The 14437-nt window shown below is 42.3% G+C and overlaps 2 protein-coding genes across 2 annotated transcripts; one reads left to right on the top strand and one right to left on the bottom strand.

Annotated features, from left to right (window-relative positions):
* Positions 1 to 983: 983 nt before the first annotated feature.
* On the top strand, positions 984 to 5612 carry arl6ip6 (ADP-ribosylation factor-like 6 interacting protein 6). Its single transcript, XM_030409933.1, has 4 exons — positions 984 to 1512; positions 1905 to 1958; positions 3394 to 3523; positions 3645 to 5612. Exons 1-4 carry the CDS (start codon positions 1242 to 1244, stop codon positions 3736 to 3738), a joined length of 549 nt encoding a protein of 182 aa, XP_030265793.1. The 5' UTR covers positions 984 to 1241; the 3' UTR covers positions 3739 to 5612.
* Positions 5613 to 5704: 92 nt separating this feature from the next.
* On the bottom strand, positions 5705 to 14421 carry slc19a2 (solute carrier family 19 member 2). The gene is made up of 6 exons (XM_030409932.1): positions 14198 to 14421; positions 10916 to 11455; positions 10305 to 10551; positions 10002 to 10194; positions 9074 to 9215; positions 5705 to 8957 (listed from the first exon to the last, which is right to left on the bottom strand). The coding sequence occupies exons 1-6, from the start codon at positions 14336 to 14338 to the stop codon at positions 8790 to 8792; spliced, it is 1431 nt and encodes a 476-aa protein (XP_030265792.1). The 5' UTR covers positions 14339 to 14421; the 3' UTR covers positions 5705 to 8789.
* Between the last annotated feature and the right edge of the window lie 16 nt (positions 14422 to 14437).

Consider the following 14437-nt stretch of genomic DNA (forward strand, 5'->3'; position numbering starts at 1 on the left):
ATTTTACACGTTAATCTTTTTTCAGCTTTAAAATTAAGTTAGATATCACAAAGATCTGCTCTCTAACATGGGCCCAGTGTAGGGCTTTCCAAGTGCACCCAATGAGTAAAGTTGTTATTTTGATAGAGCAACGAATATAAAGGAAGGAAAAGAAATGCACATTGAAGGGGCAGAGATAACAAGTTCAACACGAACACATTCAAAAATTGTGCATGTTGAAAAACTGGCTTGAATCGGTGACTGGTTTTCTATTGGGTCACCATTTCCTGAAATTGTCTGTGACTGTAGAGGACATACAATGGAAATAAGACTCTCAGCGGGAATGCCGTTTATCTAAACTCTAACTCAAATCCAAATAGATGAGAACACTAATTAATGTGACTGTGGCTCCTTAGCAAACATCAGCTCATAGCTTTATTAACATGAAGAATACCCTGTAATTCAGTGTAGAGAAAATGAAGACTGGGACTGATTATCAATGTTATACTACTCACTGAAGTTCTGCCACCTAAAATTGACAGAGACTCAGATCCTCACACATATTGTAGATAGATAGATAGATAGATAGATAGATAGATAGATAGATAGATAGATAGATAGATAGATAGATAGATAGACAGACAGACAGACAGACAAATCCTTAAGCAGTTATAAAATTAGATTAAATACTGAGCTAAGTGGAACATAAGGTGCAAGAGAATAAGACAGCTAGATATAGAGAGATAAGATACAGAGATAGCCTAATAATTTAAAGTGCAATACATTATGTATGTGTTTTTGAGTGATTGCTATAAAGTCTGATGGGAACCAGGTAGGAATGATTTCCTGTGCAGTTCCTTTAGGCAGCAGGGTAGCTGGTAGACCTGGATCATGTGGGGGTTCTGTCCCCCCCTGTCCCCCCTGTGATTTACGCCCATGCTCTTGTTAAAAGAAATCCTGCTGTAGCGCTGCTTCCCTTGGCAGAATTAAAGAAACCCTCTGGGAATTTCGTGATATTACAGACCTTGTCCTGTAGTAAATGTTTGACACTGGCTTAACTACAAAGAAGAAGAAAAATAAAACTACACCGACGGAACTGCCTGTGGGACAATCTTGTGTGCGGAAGTGCGACGCGCAGTGAGTCCCGCCTGCAGCAGTTCCTGGTAGGACCACTCTGAACTCAGCCCTGTGTTACTGTAACTTACACACCACACAGGTTGTCCCATGGTACGTCAACGACGTACTATTCCAAGTGCAGCAGGATGCCGAGGAGCGCGACAGACAGGGACGGCTTAGGACAAAGTTACGGTCGCTCATATTCGTCCGAGGAGATGGACCGAGGGGCTACCGAATATCACCCAGTCAGCCCCGGGAGGACAGCCGTGTCGGGGGAGGGAGACGGAGGGAGGCCGGCCACCACCACCCGGAGAGGTCCCTCACATTGGCCCGCCGTCGTGCTGTCGGTGCTGGGCTCTGCGGTGGCCGTGGCCGCTGTCGGCTGTTTCTGTGCCCTCGTCTACCCGATACTCAAAGGTAAAGCAAGTGTGTGTGTGTGTGTGTGTCAGCCTTACATGTTGCCACCTTCTGCTGCCAACCTGACATTTGACTTGGCACTCAAGATGGGAACCTCCATATGTCATATTTTGGATGTAAACAATGCTGAATATTTACAGATTACCTCATGAACTGCTTTACACTCACAGTAAATTAGAGCCCTACAATAATATTGTGCTTGTACATAAAGATACTAGCCTATGTACGCCTGTTATTTCATTCTCTGTCTGATAAATGAAGTGACCATTGAGCCAGATGGGAGTCAGCACTGCTTCTTGTAAAGTCCTCCCTCCCTGATCCCTGAGTGAGCAGGCTGTAGTGTTACTGCTGTACATGTTGTCAGTACTCACACTGGTTGATGGCTGTTTCAGAGCTGCGGGCGCAGAGAGTGAGAGGACAGGATGGGACTGAAGAGAGGATGCTGGGTGAGTGAATGTCCATCGCTCATTTTGTCCAAGAGTCACCGTTGATGTCCACTTTATTTACACTCATCAAAATGCATACACACACCAAACTTTTGTTTTTACTCCCATTTCTCACAAATCCAATACATGTATGGGATAAACACATTGTCTCCCACAGGTTGTAAAAAGTTGAAATACTGATAGCTGAAATATGTAGTCATCATTCATTTACTAGAATGGCACTCAGTAGAACACATACGTCCACTAAAGACCAACAGTTACATTTTGTACTCTCCAATAAATACCAGGCATCTAAATACAAACCATTTTTTCATCAATATCCATACATTATTCCCAGAGAAATTAAATGAAAATGTCAAACAGCCTCACAGTGTTAAAGAAAGTGAGGAAAATGTCAAAATATCAGTATCAATATCAATTACGAATGTTATAAGTGCAGCGGTAGATACCGATTTAGACTGAGAGGAGACTGTAAGCACATGCTTCAACTTTTCAAAAGAACGGTTGCACAAAGAAAACCTCAATGTGAAAGGTATAGGGCTGCAAAAACAGCTGTTTATATCATCAATTAATCTGCACATTATTGCCTCAGTTAATTGATTAATTGTTTTGTCTCTAAGATGTCAGTTAATAATGCAACATTAAAAAAGAAAAAACCATTCAGTTAGCTACTTGACCAGAAGCTGGAGCCAGAGTTAAACACAGAGGTGCATAGAAAATGACTTTAAAGGAAAAGTTCACCAAAAAATTAAAAATGCAGTTATTATCTCCTCTCCCCCAGGCTGACAGTAAGTCAGGGGAAGTTTCATAGTCCACAAACATTTTTGGGAGCTTCACAGCAGAACAGAGTTGCAGCATTCTCCTAAACAACTGAAGTGGCTGGGGACTAACATGAAATGGCTCCATACAGCTTGTCCAGTGTACCCCAAGTCTCTGATAGCCTTGAAATCCCAAATTGATTTGGAAAGATTCTATATATGCGCTTGCCATGCAACATCCACTTCTGATGGGGGGCACGCTAATATTTTTAGCTTCGCAGCTACAGGGAAGACATAAGGCTTCAAAAGGCTGCAGTTAAAATCTTCCAGAAACTCTTGTTACAATAGACGAGCGCATGGAACCATTTAGTAATTGTTTTAAGGTTTTGAAACAAGCTCCCAATTACTGTAGTTGTTAGAATGTTGCAACACTGTGAAGCTCCAGAAATGGTTCACGATTTGTCTGTCTGCATGGGGCAGAGGAGATACTGACTGAATGTTCCTTTAATCTATAAATTGATACATACAAAGGTATTTTTGATATGGCCAATATATCACTTAACTGTTTGTTACATTAGTAACAACAGCATGTACTCGTACCCTAATACTAACACTGTGTGTGTGTGTGTGTGTGTGTGTGTGTGTGTGTGTGTGTGTGTGTGTGTGTGCGTGTGCAGGTTTCTCGAGTATCCTGGTGCTGTCAGTAATAGTAGGATGTGTCAGCTGTGTCTTCTCATGGACTCTCACCTACCTGAACTCAAACCAGCCTGGCAGGGTGGTCCCAACACTGACCCTGGCCCACTTCAGGTAACACATCACGTCTCACCTGTACATCTACCTTTACGGCAACTTGTGACTTGACTAGGAGACTTTTGCCGATGATGTCAGCATGGTAAAAACTGGAATCTGCGTGCTTGTTGTCTTCTAGAGATGCATCCGGCCACGGGTTCCACTTGGGCTACGGCGTCGCTGTCCTTAACGGCATCATGGCCTTGCTCACCGTCATTTGGAGCCTCACCTGACACACACCGACACACACATCCTCAGTAGAAATGCTGAGTTGCACAAGCACCTGATACTCGGCAGTGACCATTATTTAACAGTGTAAAGACATCTAATTATCTATTATTCTTTTTTTAAGTTTCTAACTGAACTTTAGTCATAGTGGACCAGCAGAAACAGAGTTAAGTTGTGATGTGTATTACATTTTTCAATTATGCTTCAGGTGTTTTGTATCCAAACAATTAGACTGTAGCCAAAAGGACAACATCCTCTTTCTTTTCTGTCATCAGTCCCATGCAAGTCTTTTTTTTTCTTCTGCATCTTCTTATGTGCAGAACTGCAGTGATTTTATATTCTGCTGTTAGCGCCATTGAAACGGGTGTAACCCCACAGCAGCACACTGACTGAAGACATCCTGTATAGACACTGATGAAGGACTAAAGCTGCTGCTGTGGAGATGAGGTTAACAACAAGAAGTGATTATTTTCCCAGGGAGACTAGTCAGCCAAGTGTGGTGCATTCTAATCAATGAAAAGACATTTTGAGTAAACTGAATAAATAAACTGACCTTAAAGGACAATATCATTTTATACTGTTTCACTTTGTTTCTATGTGGCGGACCCTGCCACTGTCCGACTTCAAACAGTGTTCTGGGGGCCTTATGTCTCCCTGTAGATGGCAGCCTTCTCTCATGTTAGACTCATCAGCCTGCCATCACTGCTCACCACTGAGGAGCTCATGAATTTGACACCACTTTTATTTACCATTCATATATACTGTCTTACTTAACTTCATCTCCGAGCTCAGAGATGAACTTTTAAATAGTCATTTCAACTGGTCAGCTTGCTGCTGATGCAAGATGTGTTTGCCAGTGCAAAGACGGATAGAGATTTGTTCAGAAGTTGACAAAGTTTAGGGTTTGAATTGTGACGTGACTGGACCTTATAGACTGACATATAATTACATCTCGGTGTTGGACCAATCAGACGTGACCATACACATGGTGTTATTCCATGTAAGCTATTTAAATCACCTCAGCCCATAATATTTGAGTTTATGTATGACCAGTTTTCCTATTAATCTGTGGGGAGAGATACTTTCATGCCTTTTTTTTTTTTTACTGTGACCTTATAATTTTTACGGTTATCATGAAGTGTAAAAACAACCCACCACTGGGCCTGGCTCGACATGAGTTCTCAGCCAGGACAACACGATGTGAGCCAAACGCCGGATCAGGATTACAGACAAAATGCTACAAGTGAAATGTTAGACTTTTAGTGCGAGGAAGGTGGAAAGAGAGTGTTTCAGGGGGTGCAGAACTGGACAGGAACATGCCAGGGTGTATTTAAACCTTGTAGTCTCTGAGGTGTTGTCAGATCTGTGGTCAGGGGGGCCAACAACCCTGATGGAGAGCTTTTAACAGCCAGGTTCTATCTGGAGAAGTGTTCTGCTGGCTGACACCATGCCCTTCTTCACTGTTTTCAGGATTCTGCTGACCATCATTTTGGTAGTTTAATAAGCCCATTGTCTTGCTTGTACAACCTTCGGTGTGTTATAAAAACTACATTATTTGCATTTTAAATGAGTAGCCAGGCTAGCAGCATTCCTCCAGGATTGACAACATGGGTCGGCCTACCAATTTGGTTCACACGATGGATTTGAACATAATTTGGTGCAGGAATTCTTGGATTCTAGATGGCGAGTCCGGATTATGAGTTAAATACATGAAATATTAGCAGGATTGACTTGAAATCTGGTTCTGACATTCCTGTTCCCCTCAGGATGAATTGTAATAACTTTGGCGATCCTCTGACTTCTCATCCAGTGTCATCATCAGGTCGACATTTTCATTTGCCAAGTACTTCAGTTCATGATTAAATGCCCGCAGAACTAATGATATTACCATGAGCCTCTGCTTTACTTTGGGTATTGTAATTATTAGCATGTTTATATTGTGACTGAGCAAGCATACACAGAACAGAAACATTGAAAAGTGATGTCATCTCTTTATTTAAAAGATATACAGTACAGTTGTAACAAGAAAAACAGAACAAAAATACAGAGTTGTTGTCTCTATGCAATAATTATCACAAAGAAATCAGAACGTTTTGCCAAAGAATCCTGTTTTTTGTGTTATGTATGACTGTTTTTTCAAACTGCCACAGAAGTTGATGGGTCACTGTTTAGTCATAGATCCATCATAACACAACTAACATGTTTGGCAGGTGACTACACACACACACACAGAATGTCATGTAAGACCAAGTATAAAAATAGTGCAAAGAATCTAACGGAAGTAAAGAATTAACATATTTACACGAAGCCTAGCTCTCATACAACTCGCTACAGGTCAGGTGTGATGTCAAAAGAAATGAATGCACAGAATATAGGATACATAGCACTCTGTGGCAAAGGAGGAGAGGCACCATTTCACACAGCAAAGGCCAACTGTAAAATCCGTCCTTATCAAGTCTTCATAATTGTGTCATCCAAAATTACTAATAAGTGCTCAGATAAATAACAGTGATACTCAAATTCAGTGTTTGACATGTATTTGCAGCGCTGAGTTAATGAACCTAATATTTGGAAATTCTTAATGTGCATACAAGCATCTAAAAGATGACTAACACAGATGATGATTAACAATGATTAACACAGATTATAATAGATTAACTGACATTAAATCAAGTTCGACATTCATTCAAGCTATTTGGTTTGCTTGTTTATTGGATGTTCAAATGACATCATTTGTCACAAATTGTCATAAGCACAAAGAGACTAGAACATTTTACATTTTAGGGCATTTAGAAGACACTTTTGTCCAAAGTGACTTACAGTACCGGTAATTCATACATACATTCATACACTAATGGCGGTGGCTGCCATGCAAGGTCCGGACCACGCACATCAGGGCAGTTGGGAATTAGATATCTTGCCAAAGGACACTTCGACATACAGACCAGGGGAATCAAACCAGCGACCTTCCGTTAACAAGACGCTGGCTCTTCCCCTGTGCCACAGCCGCACTACCTTTGGCAGATATATACATGTGGTCAACACAACCACTGACCTCCAATCTGCTTCATCTATCAAAGTGTTTCAGTCTTTTTTTTTCTCTTATTAAAAGACAAATTGTATCCACTTTATCTTGTGATTGTACTGCAGAGCAAATAAGGTATTCTTTATTTAAGAGCTAAAGTTAGCAAAAGTTGCTACTCCACCACCGTTGTCAGTTTATTTGTATTGATATTAAGAGAGACATTAACTCGTTCATGATATTAATGAAAACTAGAGGCTGGCACAGAGCCTGGCTGATTTTTTCAGTACTAGTACTGTGTGTAGGTGACATAAAACATTTGGTCAGTAAAAAAAAGGAATAGGCATTATAAAACTTTGGCTAACGGATAGCATTTATAAGAGCCTTCATCCAGAACGCTTTACAATTTACGGCTCATTCACCCATTCACACACAGAGAAGGCACAGGCTACCGTGCGTGGTGCTAGCCAACCAGCGCCAGCAGTTTTTGGGTTCAGTTTCTTGCCCTCCATTCTTTTTCAAATTTTTTTTATATCATCAGTTTTGCACTCGGTGTCATGTTCCACCATTACGATGAACACACACACTTTCACATATTTTGACTAATTTTCACACACACTCTCCTGCTAACCAAAATGCTTAATGAAGCTGCAAACCACAGATAAGTCAGAGGTTGACATTTTTACTAGCCGTGGCATACCACGTTCACATTACAAAATAAATAAAAGTATTAAACTCCACGTATTAACGGATTCAAATATTGATTATTTTGGTCTTTTCATTGGATTTGTTGACAGCAACAAACTAAAACTCTTAACAAGATCGCACATTTGTCTTTTGATGACGAAGCAGCTGAAGGTACCTTTGCACTTTTAAGGCACTTTGTCCAAAGCCACTAACGGATCATTTAGCTTTAAAAAAGAATCTTGTATGGAATATAATTATATAGAAAGAAGCAGCCTAACCATGGCAAACATGGTGCAAGTGTAACATTTCAAGCTTCAACAGCATTGTGTTCATTAAAGACAGGTTATTAATAAGCCTTGATACTGATACTGTTTATCAGTGCTAATACTTATCAATGATGCAAAACACAATATATATATAAAAATACAAACATCTTTTTGGCTGGTGTATGTAACACAGACAGGACTGCTGTCCTGAGAAGGAAACATTCTTTGTGTTTTTCAGCTTTTGACATCAAATCGAATGTGCTCGCACTATGACACAAAGGCTGATGCAGCCAGCTACATTGTTGCCGAGTTGCCATTGAAAGTTAAGACCAGCTCAACTTTAATTTGTAGCACATCTAGCAGCACTAAGTGTCATTTCAAACTTCACATCGCCGGCTTCCATTGAAAGGAATGACTCACAGCCTGTTGCTTTGTCACCAGTAGTCTGAAGACCGTAAGGCATCAACTTCAATAAGTTGGGGGGAGAGACATTTACAAATCTGAACATTTGTAAAATTGTGCGACTTACAGTAGACGAAGCATTCTCTATGATCAGCAAAGTGTGGTCAAATGATTAGAATTCAAAGTGAAAGTGGTCCTTGATGAGTGAACCTGCTCATTGTTTTGATTATACTCAGATTATACTCAGTAACTCAGTCTCAGTGCCATCATCAAGTGCTTTTAGTCATAAAATAAGTCACCTGTAGCAGCAGACAGCTGTTTTCAGGGAACCAACTGTAATAACCCACTGTAATGTGCTTGTTTTAGTAAACAGTCTGTTTTCCACACCAGCTCATCTCCATGAGTGCTGGATGTGCAAGTGTAACACATTACTCATAACAACAATACAATGATAATACATCAAGGCTGAGTGTCAGTTCCTTCTAGAGGAACATCAAAGTGGATGATTACAGCTAGAAGCATTTTAATAAGTTTATATTCAGCTTCTCCCCTCTACTGTGTCACTTAAAACTTTGACACAATAAAGAAACTGAGGCTGAAGGGATAACTGAAGCTCACTTTGTGGAGTCCATGTGCTCACTCACCTCTGCTGCTTCAGCATGTGAGAATCTAAACAATATTACGCGCTATCAGCAGCAGCACTGATTGGAGGAGAGTCTGACTCTGTTTCTGCTGGGCTGTTGGCCAGGACCTCCTGCTTGGAGCGCCTCCTGGAGGCCACTTTGTAAAGTCCAGCGATGAGGAAGATCAACGAGATGACGGCAAAGTAGCCACCGTAGATGAAAAACTGAAGGAAGCATACAAGACAGCGGTCATTAAAAGGAACACAGGAACAGCATAGGTGCTCCATGTATGTTGTCATGGGCAACAAGCGAGTGGGTGCGGCTCGTTGTACTTCCTCACCTGAGTGAAGACATCGAGGCCGAGGCCAGCGGAGTCCACCACCACCACAGTGAGCAGAGACTGCAGCAGCAGAGCCATGAAGGTGTTCACTCCAAACACCAGGGCATAGCGCTGCATGTTGAGACTGGCTGCGATCTGATATCTGATGGGTCAGAGTGCACACAACAGGATAACTCCGTGAATCACTGTAATGGTGGAAGGTTTAGATTTGTAGAACAGTCTCTTCTTGTTTTTGCACAGCAGTTTGGCAATGGACAGCAATAAAGACAGCACTTGCAAAACTTGTAATGAAAGTTTAGTGTTTAAAAATGCTGACATTCAATTCCTCCTACGACCTACGGCCCCAGCTGAAGTATAAACAGAGAACTGAGATCCAGAGAGAAACCAAAACACTAGTTTAAGATCAAGTTTAGTTGTTGTTGGGGTGGTGATTCCCACACTTTTCAAACCAAAGCACACAGAGATACCTGGAGATGAACGTGCTTCTTCTTGTGGACCTCTCATCAACAGCTGGGTTAGTCTGAACAAACAGTGATGTTCAAAACTTAACTTCAGTTAGGGGAAACCTTCACTCTTCCCTTTTCAATTCACAGTTGGTGATCCGTGAAAGCAGGATCTGTCTCTAAAACTGTACTCTACAGTTTGCAAACACAAAGGCTGACTAACCTAAGATTTACTTCTACTGCTTAATTTACAGTTGTCTGAATGTGCCAGCACACAAAAGGGGCCAGCACTGAACAAACCTTTCCCATACCATGATTCTGTTTTAAGAGCTTCTTCAATCCATTAACTGTAAAAAAAAAAAAAAAGAGTGGACCGAGCCACAATGTCGTCACCTACAGCGGTGTGTTTGTTAGCTTGTTAGCGGTTGTCGGCTGGTCTTGTTCGTAACTGCTGACCGCTCCATCAACCTTACGTCGTTACTTACGTGGCCACGGTGATCAGCAGCATGTATGTGGCTCTGAAGAGGATGTACGAGGCGTAACACATCCAGATGTTCCGCACCATGTCCATGACAAACACACACACAGCCATCAGCAGGGAGAGGACGCACAATACCAGCTCCCCCCACAGAGCCCAGCACACAGGCAGGTAGCCCACCAGCAGAGCTGCCAGGGCCCCTGTGGACCAGCACAGCACAACACAACTGTTAGAAATACGGTTCAGTCATACATTCAAATTCAACCGTTTAGTATATAAAACCTGATTAAACCTTCAGCGGCACTCTCACCTAGTAGCATAGACAATGTCTCTACGTAGCCGTTGTAGATTTCAAAGTCGTGGGATGGACGAATGTTCTCCCACAATGCTTGAGCGTAGTTGACGATCTGGAAGTGGCCGCAGGTGGCCAGAGCCCACCACAGCGACCACGCCAGCAGAGGGCGACATCTGTAGCACTGCAGGAAGTCATCGAACAACATCCGCAACACGTCCACAAGACCCCTGCTGTCACCTCTGTTCCCCGAGGGCCCAGATTTCTGCATGGAGAACAGTTTTGTGAAACTAATAAGGGAAATTTCCATTTTTCGTTTTTTACTGTTGACTCACTGAAGGCAGGTTTTTTTTTGGTTGTTGAACTCTGGAATCTTTATTTTTGGTGATTATTTTTTAAACTTGTCTGACCCCAATCTGCAGAGGTTTTGTAAAATACCTGTTTTTTAAGAAAATGGAAAAAATAATTATCAGGGCATAACACCAATAATTTGCTGATTTTTCCAAATCCAGGTGCGATAGGCAATAGCAAGCACCATTAGTGCTGAAAAAAAATGTTTGAATTGAAATTCAAAGCAAACCTGGGATTTGGAGTGTCATAACTTCCTAGCCATGAAGCTTGTCACTCACCGTGGAGGCTTCCTGGGTGTTCAGTGGCACTTTCTCCAGCATGGTGGTGCTGTTGCTCCGCGGCCTCTCCTCCACTGCTCCTGGACTCTTGTGAAAGAACAAGCTCTTCTTGGCCGTGGGCAGAAACCAGGGAGCAACAAAGGCCACCGAGGCCGACGTCAGCGAGATAATGACGAGGTGGCGCAGCTGAATTTTGGCCACAGAGAACAGGAGCTGACCGATCAGAGAACCAGCAGCTAAGCCAAACAGAGTAATGCTCCGGCAGTAACCAGTCACTCTCTGGTAGTGTGCCGGCTCCACCACGCTGTAGATGTAGGAGAAGTAGGCCACATCCGAGGCCGTGGCCAGCCCAAAGAAAAACTCCAGGAGCTGCATGGCCAGGAGGCCTTGTGCCTTCAGCAGCATAACATGGGTCACTATTAAGCTGGTGGCCTGTAGAATCAACACAGGCTTATAGCAGAGGTAGTCAGTGGCCAGGAAGATGGGAAACAGCAACACCAGGTAGGAATAGGTCCATATTGGGTAGATTTCATTGACGACCTGCAGGTAACAGATGATATACCAAAAGTTCACAAAAGCATGCATATCCAAGCATATTTACCACTAGGTACTGAACAGAAGCAAAAGTTGGTCATAAAAAATAGAGTTTGCACATTAGAAGATGATCCCATGGACATGTATCACCTCCATGCATGATGTTTAGGCACAACCCATCCTGAGTGAGCCGATCACAAGTTGTCAGCTCCAAGTCTGTCAGTTCACAACTTGCATCAAGACGTCTCTTGAACGACGGCTTGTGATCGGATACCGCTTACCCACTCTGTGTGCCAATAAACACGAGCATCACTGGGACCAACAGATGTGCTTTTACAAGGTAATTTGGGTCAGCCAGCTTTTTGCTGAAATATGCAATTGACCATGGCAGAAATGCATTATTTAGCATTGGAGAAGAACGCTGGTGTTTTGGATTGAGAGCAGCAGACTTTTTTCAACTACCCAACCTGACCGGCTGGGTCCGCCCCAGGGAGTTAATAGAGTTCGGATAAGAATCATGCTAATCCAGCCTGGTTTGAAGGCTGCTCCTGGCATATGCCCGGTCACAGGGAAAGGAAAGTAGACAAATGGAACTTAGGCTAGCCATTCCTTTAGAAGCCTGTCTCTACTACAACATCTTGGCTCAAACTGTTGCACCTCATAGACAACGTTTAACAGTTCATAAACGTTACCCTAACTCAACAACTCATAACATTTTTGAAGAGAGTCTGGGACTTTCTCCACAGCCCTCAAGCAACAGAGACATTGCCTATTCTGGTGAGAGTTTACTGTATTTGTAAACTCAACAACTCTCAAAATGATGCCATCTGTTAATGGAGACTGGGGATATTGTGGTCACTGATTTGAAGATCAGATTAGATGCATTTAGCCAGAGACACATGTGAGGACATACTTCTAAAAGAATGTGATCACATGTGGCCCAGAACACCTCTGCATGTGGCCTGAGATATTGGATCTCAAGGGGGCATTCAGCAACTTCAAGCTGTCAACTTCCAATCGGATCACTCGGCGACGTTGTTACCAGGGCTGAACGGCATTAATTACATGACAACTAATCACCACAGCCAGTGTTAGAGCCTAGATTTTGCGCTTAAATCTGCTTTGTCTGGAAATTATGGTTTTAATATGTACAAACTCAATGACCCAAGTACGATTCCCATCCTAAGTACATGGGGCAATTCAGGGCAAAAACAGATTTATCACTGCTTCACTGACATTTTAAAATCTGATGGAGGCAATTACCTTTGGATTAACCAGAAATTACCACTTTTCAAGAGGGATTATTCTGTTTTTGGCATTTAACGGTCTGTTGCTGGAGCTAGACTGACAAAGCAGACCAAATAAAAGTAATGAGCAGTCCTATTATTATGAAGCACTCCATGACACATTACCATGAATGCTATAATGATATAAATGTGAATCTTAAAATGGATTTGGGTATGTAGGTCAAAAAATGTAAATTGTCACAACACATTGAGTGCCTCAGCACACAGCCTGCAGACAGAAGTACAGACCAAGGCGGTATTACTGAGGTTTAATTAACATGATCCTCAGGTTGTCTCAGATTCCCTGTCAGACTGCCAAGCGGTGCCACTGAAGTTCCATTACAGCCATGCTGGACAGCCAGACGTTGTTACCTTTAATTGCAGAGGAAAAATGTTAAGTGTGGGGAAGCTGTGAGAACACTTTCCTGCTCTGACACAAGCAGCTGCAGTGGTGGCGTAACAAGAGAACATAGCCTGTGTCTCAACAAGTGCCTGACATGGTGAGACAGCCACACCGTTAACAGAAACAACTTTAAAACGTTGCCATTTTTTAAAATTATTTCAATTGAATTTGTGCACAAAAACTTGTACAGCAACATCTTTAACCAGTAATGGTGTCTCCGTTACTCTGATTCATTTACAGAACATGCTGTCAGTGGATTCGTAAGGACCATCTTTTTTCTTTTGGTACAAAGAAGTTGAAGTTTGCGAGGATAGGATATTTACTGGCACTCTGAAACATGAAGCCGAACTCTCCTGAACTACTGCTTGGAAGTATTGCAAGCGTGCGTTCTGATTTAATGCCATATGAGCATTAAGTCTAAGATGTGCTGTCGGGGCTTCACTCTCATAGACACTGAGAAGAGTGAATCACAGTGAGTGCATACAAACTGTATATGACTGATCCAACAGCAAAGCCTCGTACAATCTTGCTGTCAATATTTGTGAATTGTCAAGCAGGGTTTGTCAAACTATGACTTCTGTTTAATTTGAACTTTAAGAGCCGTCTTAAATATTATAACAAATACATATTATATAATATCAGAATCAGCTTTATTGGCCAAGTGTGCGTACACAATATACACACAGTCTTTTGTGTATAGTAGTATATTGGGAAAAAACTAACATTTACTAACACAAGTACATAATGTCTGTCTATGAGTCAGGTGTTTCTGTAAGTGTCAAACGTTACAAATAGTGCATGATAAAAAACAATGTGCATATATTATGTAGGGACTCAGGAGGTTACAGGGTTTACGAACAGGGACCTTGTGACTATAAGATTAAGACCCACAGGCTGTTTTGTCATTCTGTTGCTGAGGTAATGGTCACATTTGTGCAGAAGAAACAAAATAATAATTTCTCTCACATGTTTATTAACGTTACGTCAGAAGTTCAAATATGACGCAAGGTCTTTTACACATTGACGCGCTAGCTCTTTAGCCCGGGCAAGCTAACTCACCTGGGTTTCTGTCAGGTTCTTGTCCGGTCCCATTAGGTACGCGGTGAGGAAAGGTTCCGACGGTCTCAGGTTGGAGAAGAAGCCGTACACGCAGAGCAGGAGAGTGGGGTACAACACAGACATGTTGGACTCGCGCCGCATGACCTCCACACACCGTTTACTAAAGCATTCTGAGGGCTTCTTCTGCTGGTGATCACATCAGCCGGCTGTTGGACAGCCTTCAGGGACACTACCGCCCCC

Source organism: Sparus aurata, chromosome 24 (genome assembly GCF_900880675.1).
Source record: "Sparus aurata chromosome 24, fSpaAur1.1, whole genome shotgun sequence".
Classification (NCBI taxonomy): Eukaryota; Metazoa; Chordata; class Actinopteri; order Spariformes; family Sparidae; genus Sparus; species Sparus aurata.

Bases quoted from the DNA above. Each gene is read 5' to 3' on its own strand.
- slc19a2 (XM_030409932.1), bottom strand. From the start codon at position 14,338: ATGCGGCGCGAGTCCAACATGTCTGTGTTGTACCCCACTCTCCTGCTC. The intron at 9,216-10,001 runs GTAAGTAACGAC...CTGACCCATCAG, and splicing joins CTGCTGATCACCGTGGCCAC to ATATCAGATCGCAGCCAGTC. The intron at 8,958-9,073 runs GTGAGGAAGTAC...TGCTTCCTTCAG, and splicing joins GCCTCGATGTCTTCACTCAG to TTTTTCATCTACGGTGGCTA.
- arl6ip6 (XM_030409933.1), top strand. From the start codon at position 1,242: ATGCCGAGGAGCGCGACAGACAGGGACGGCTTAGGACAAAGTTACGGT. The intron at 1,513-1,904 runs GTAAAGCAAGTG...TGGCTGTTTCAG, and splicing joins CGTCTACCCGATACTCAAAG to AGCTGCGGGCGCAGAGAGTG. The intron at 1,959-3,393 runs GTGAGTGAATGT...GTGCGTGTGCAG, and splicing joins GACTGAAGAGAGGATGCTGG to GTTTCTCGAGTATCCTGGTG.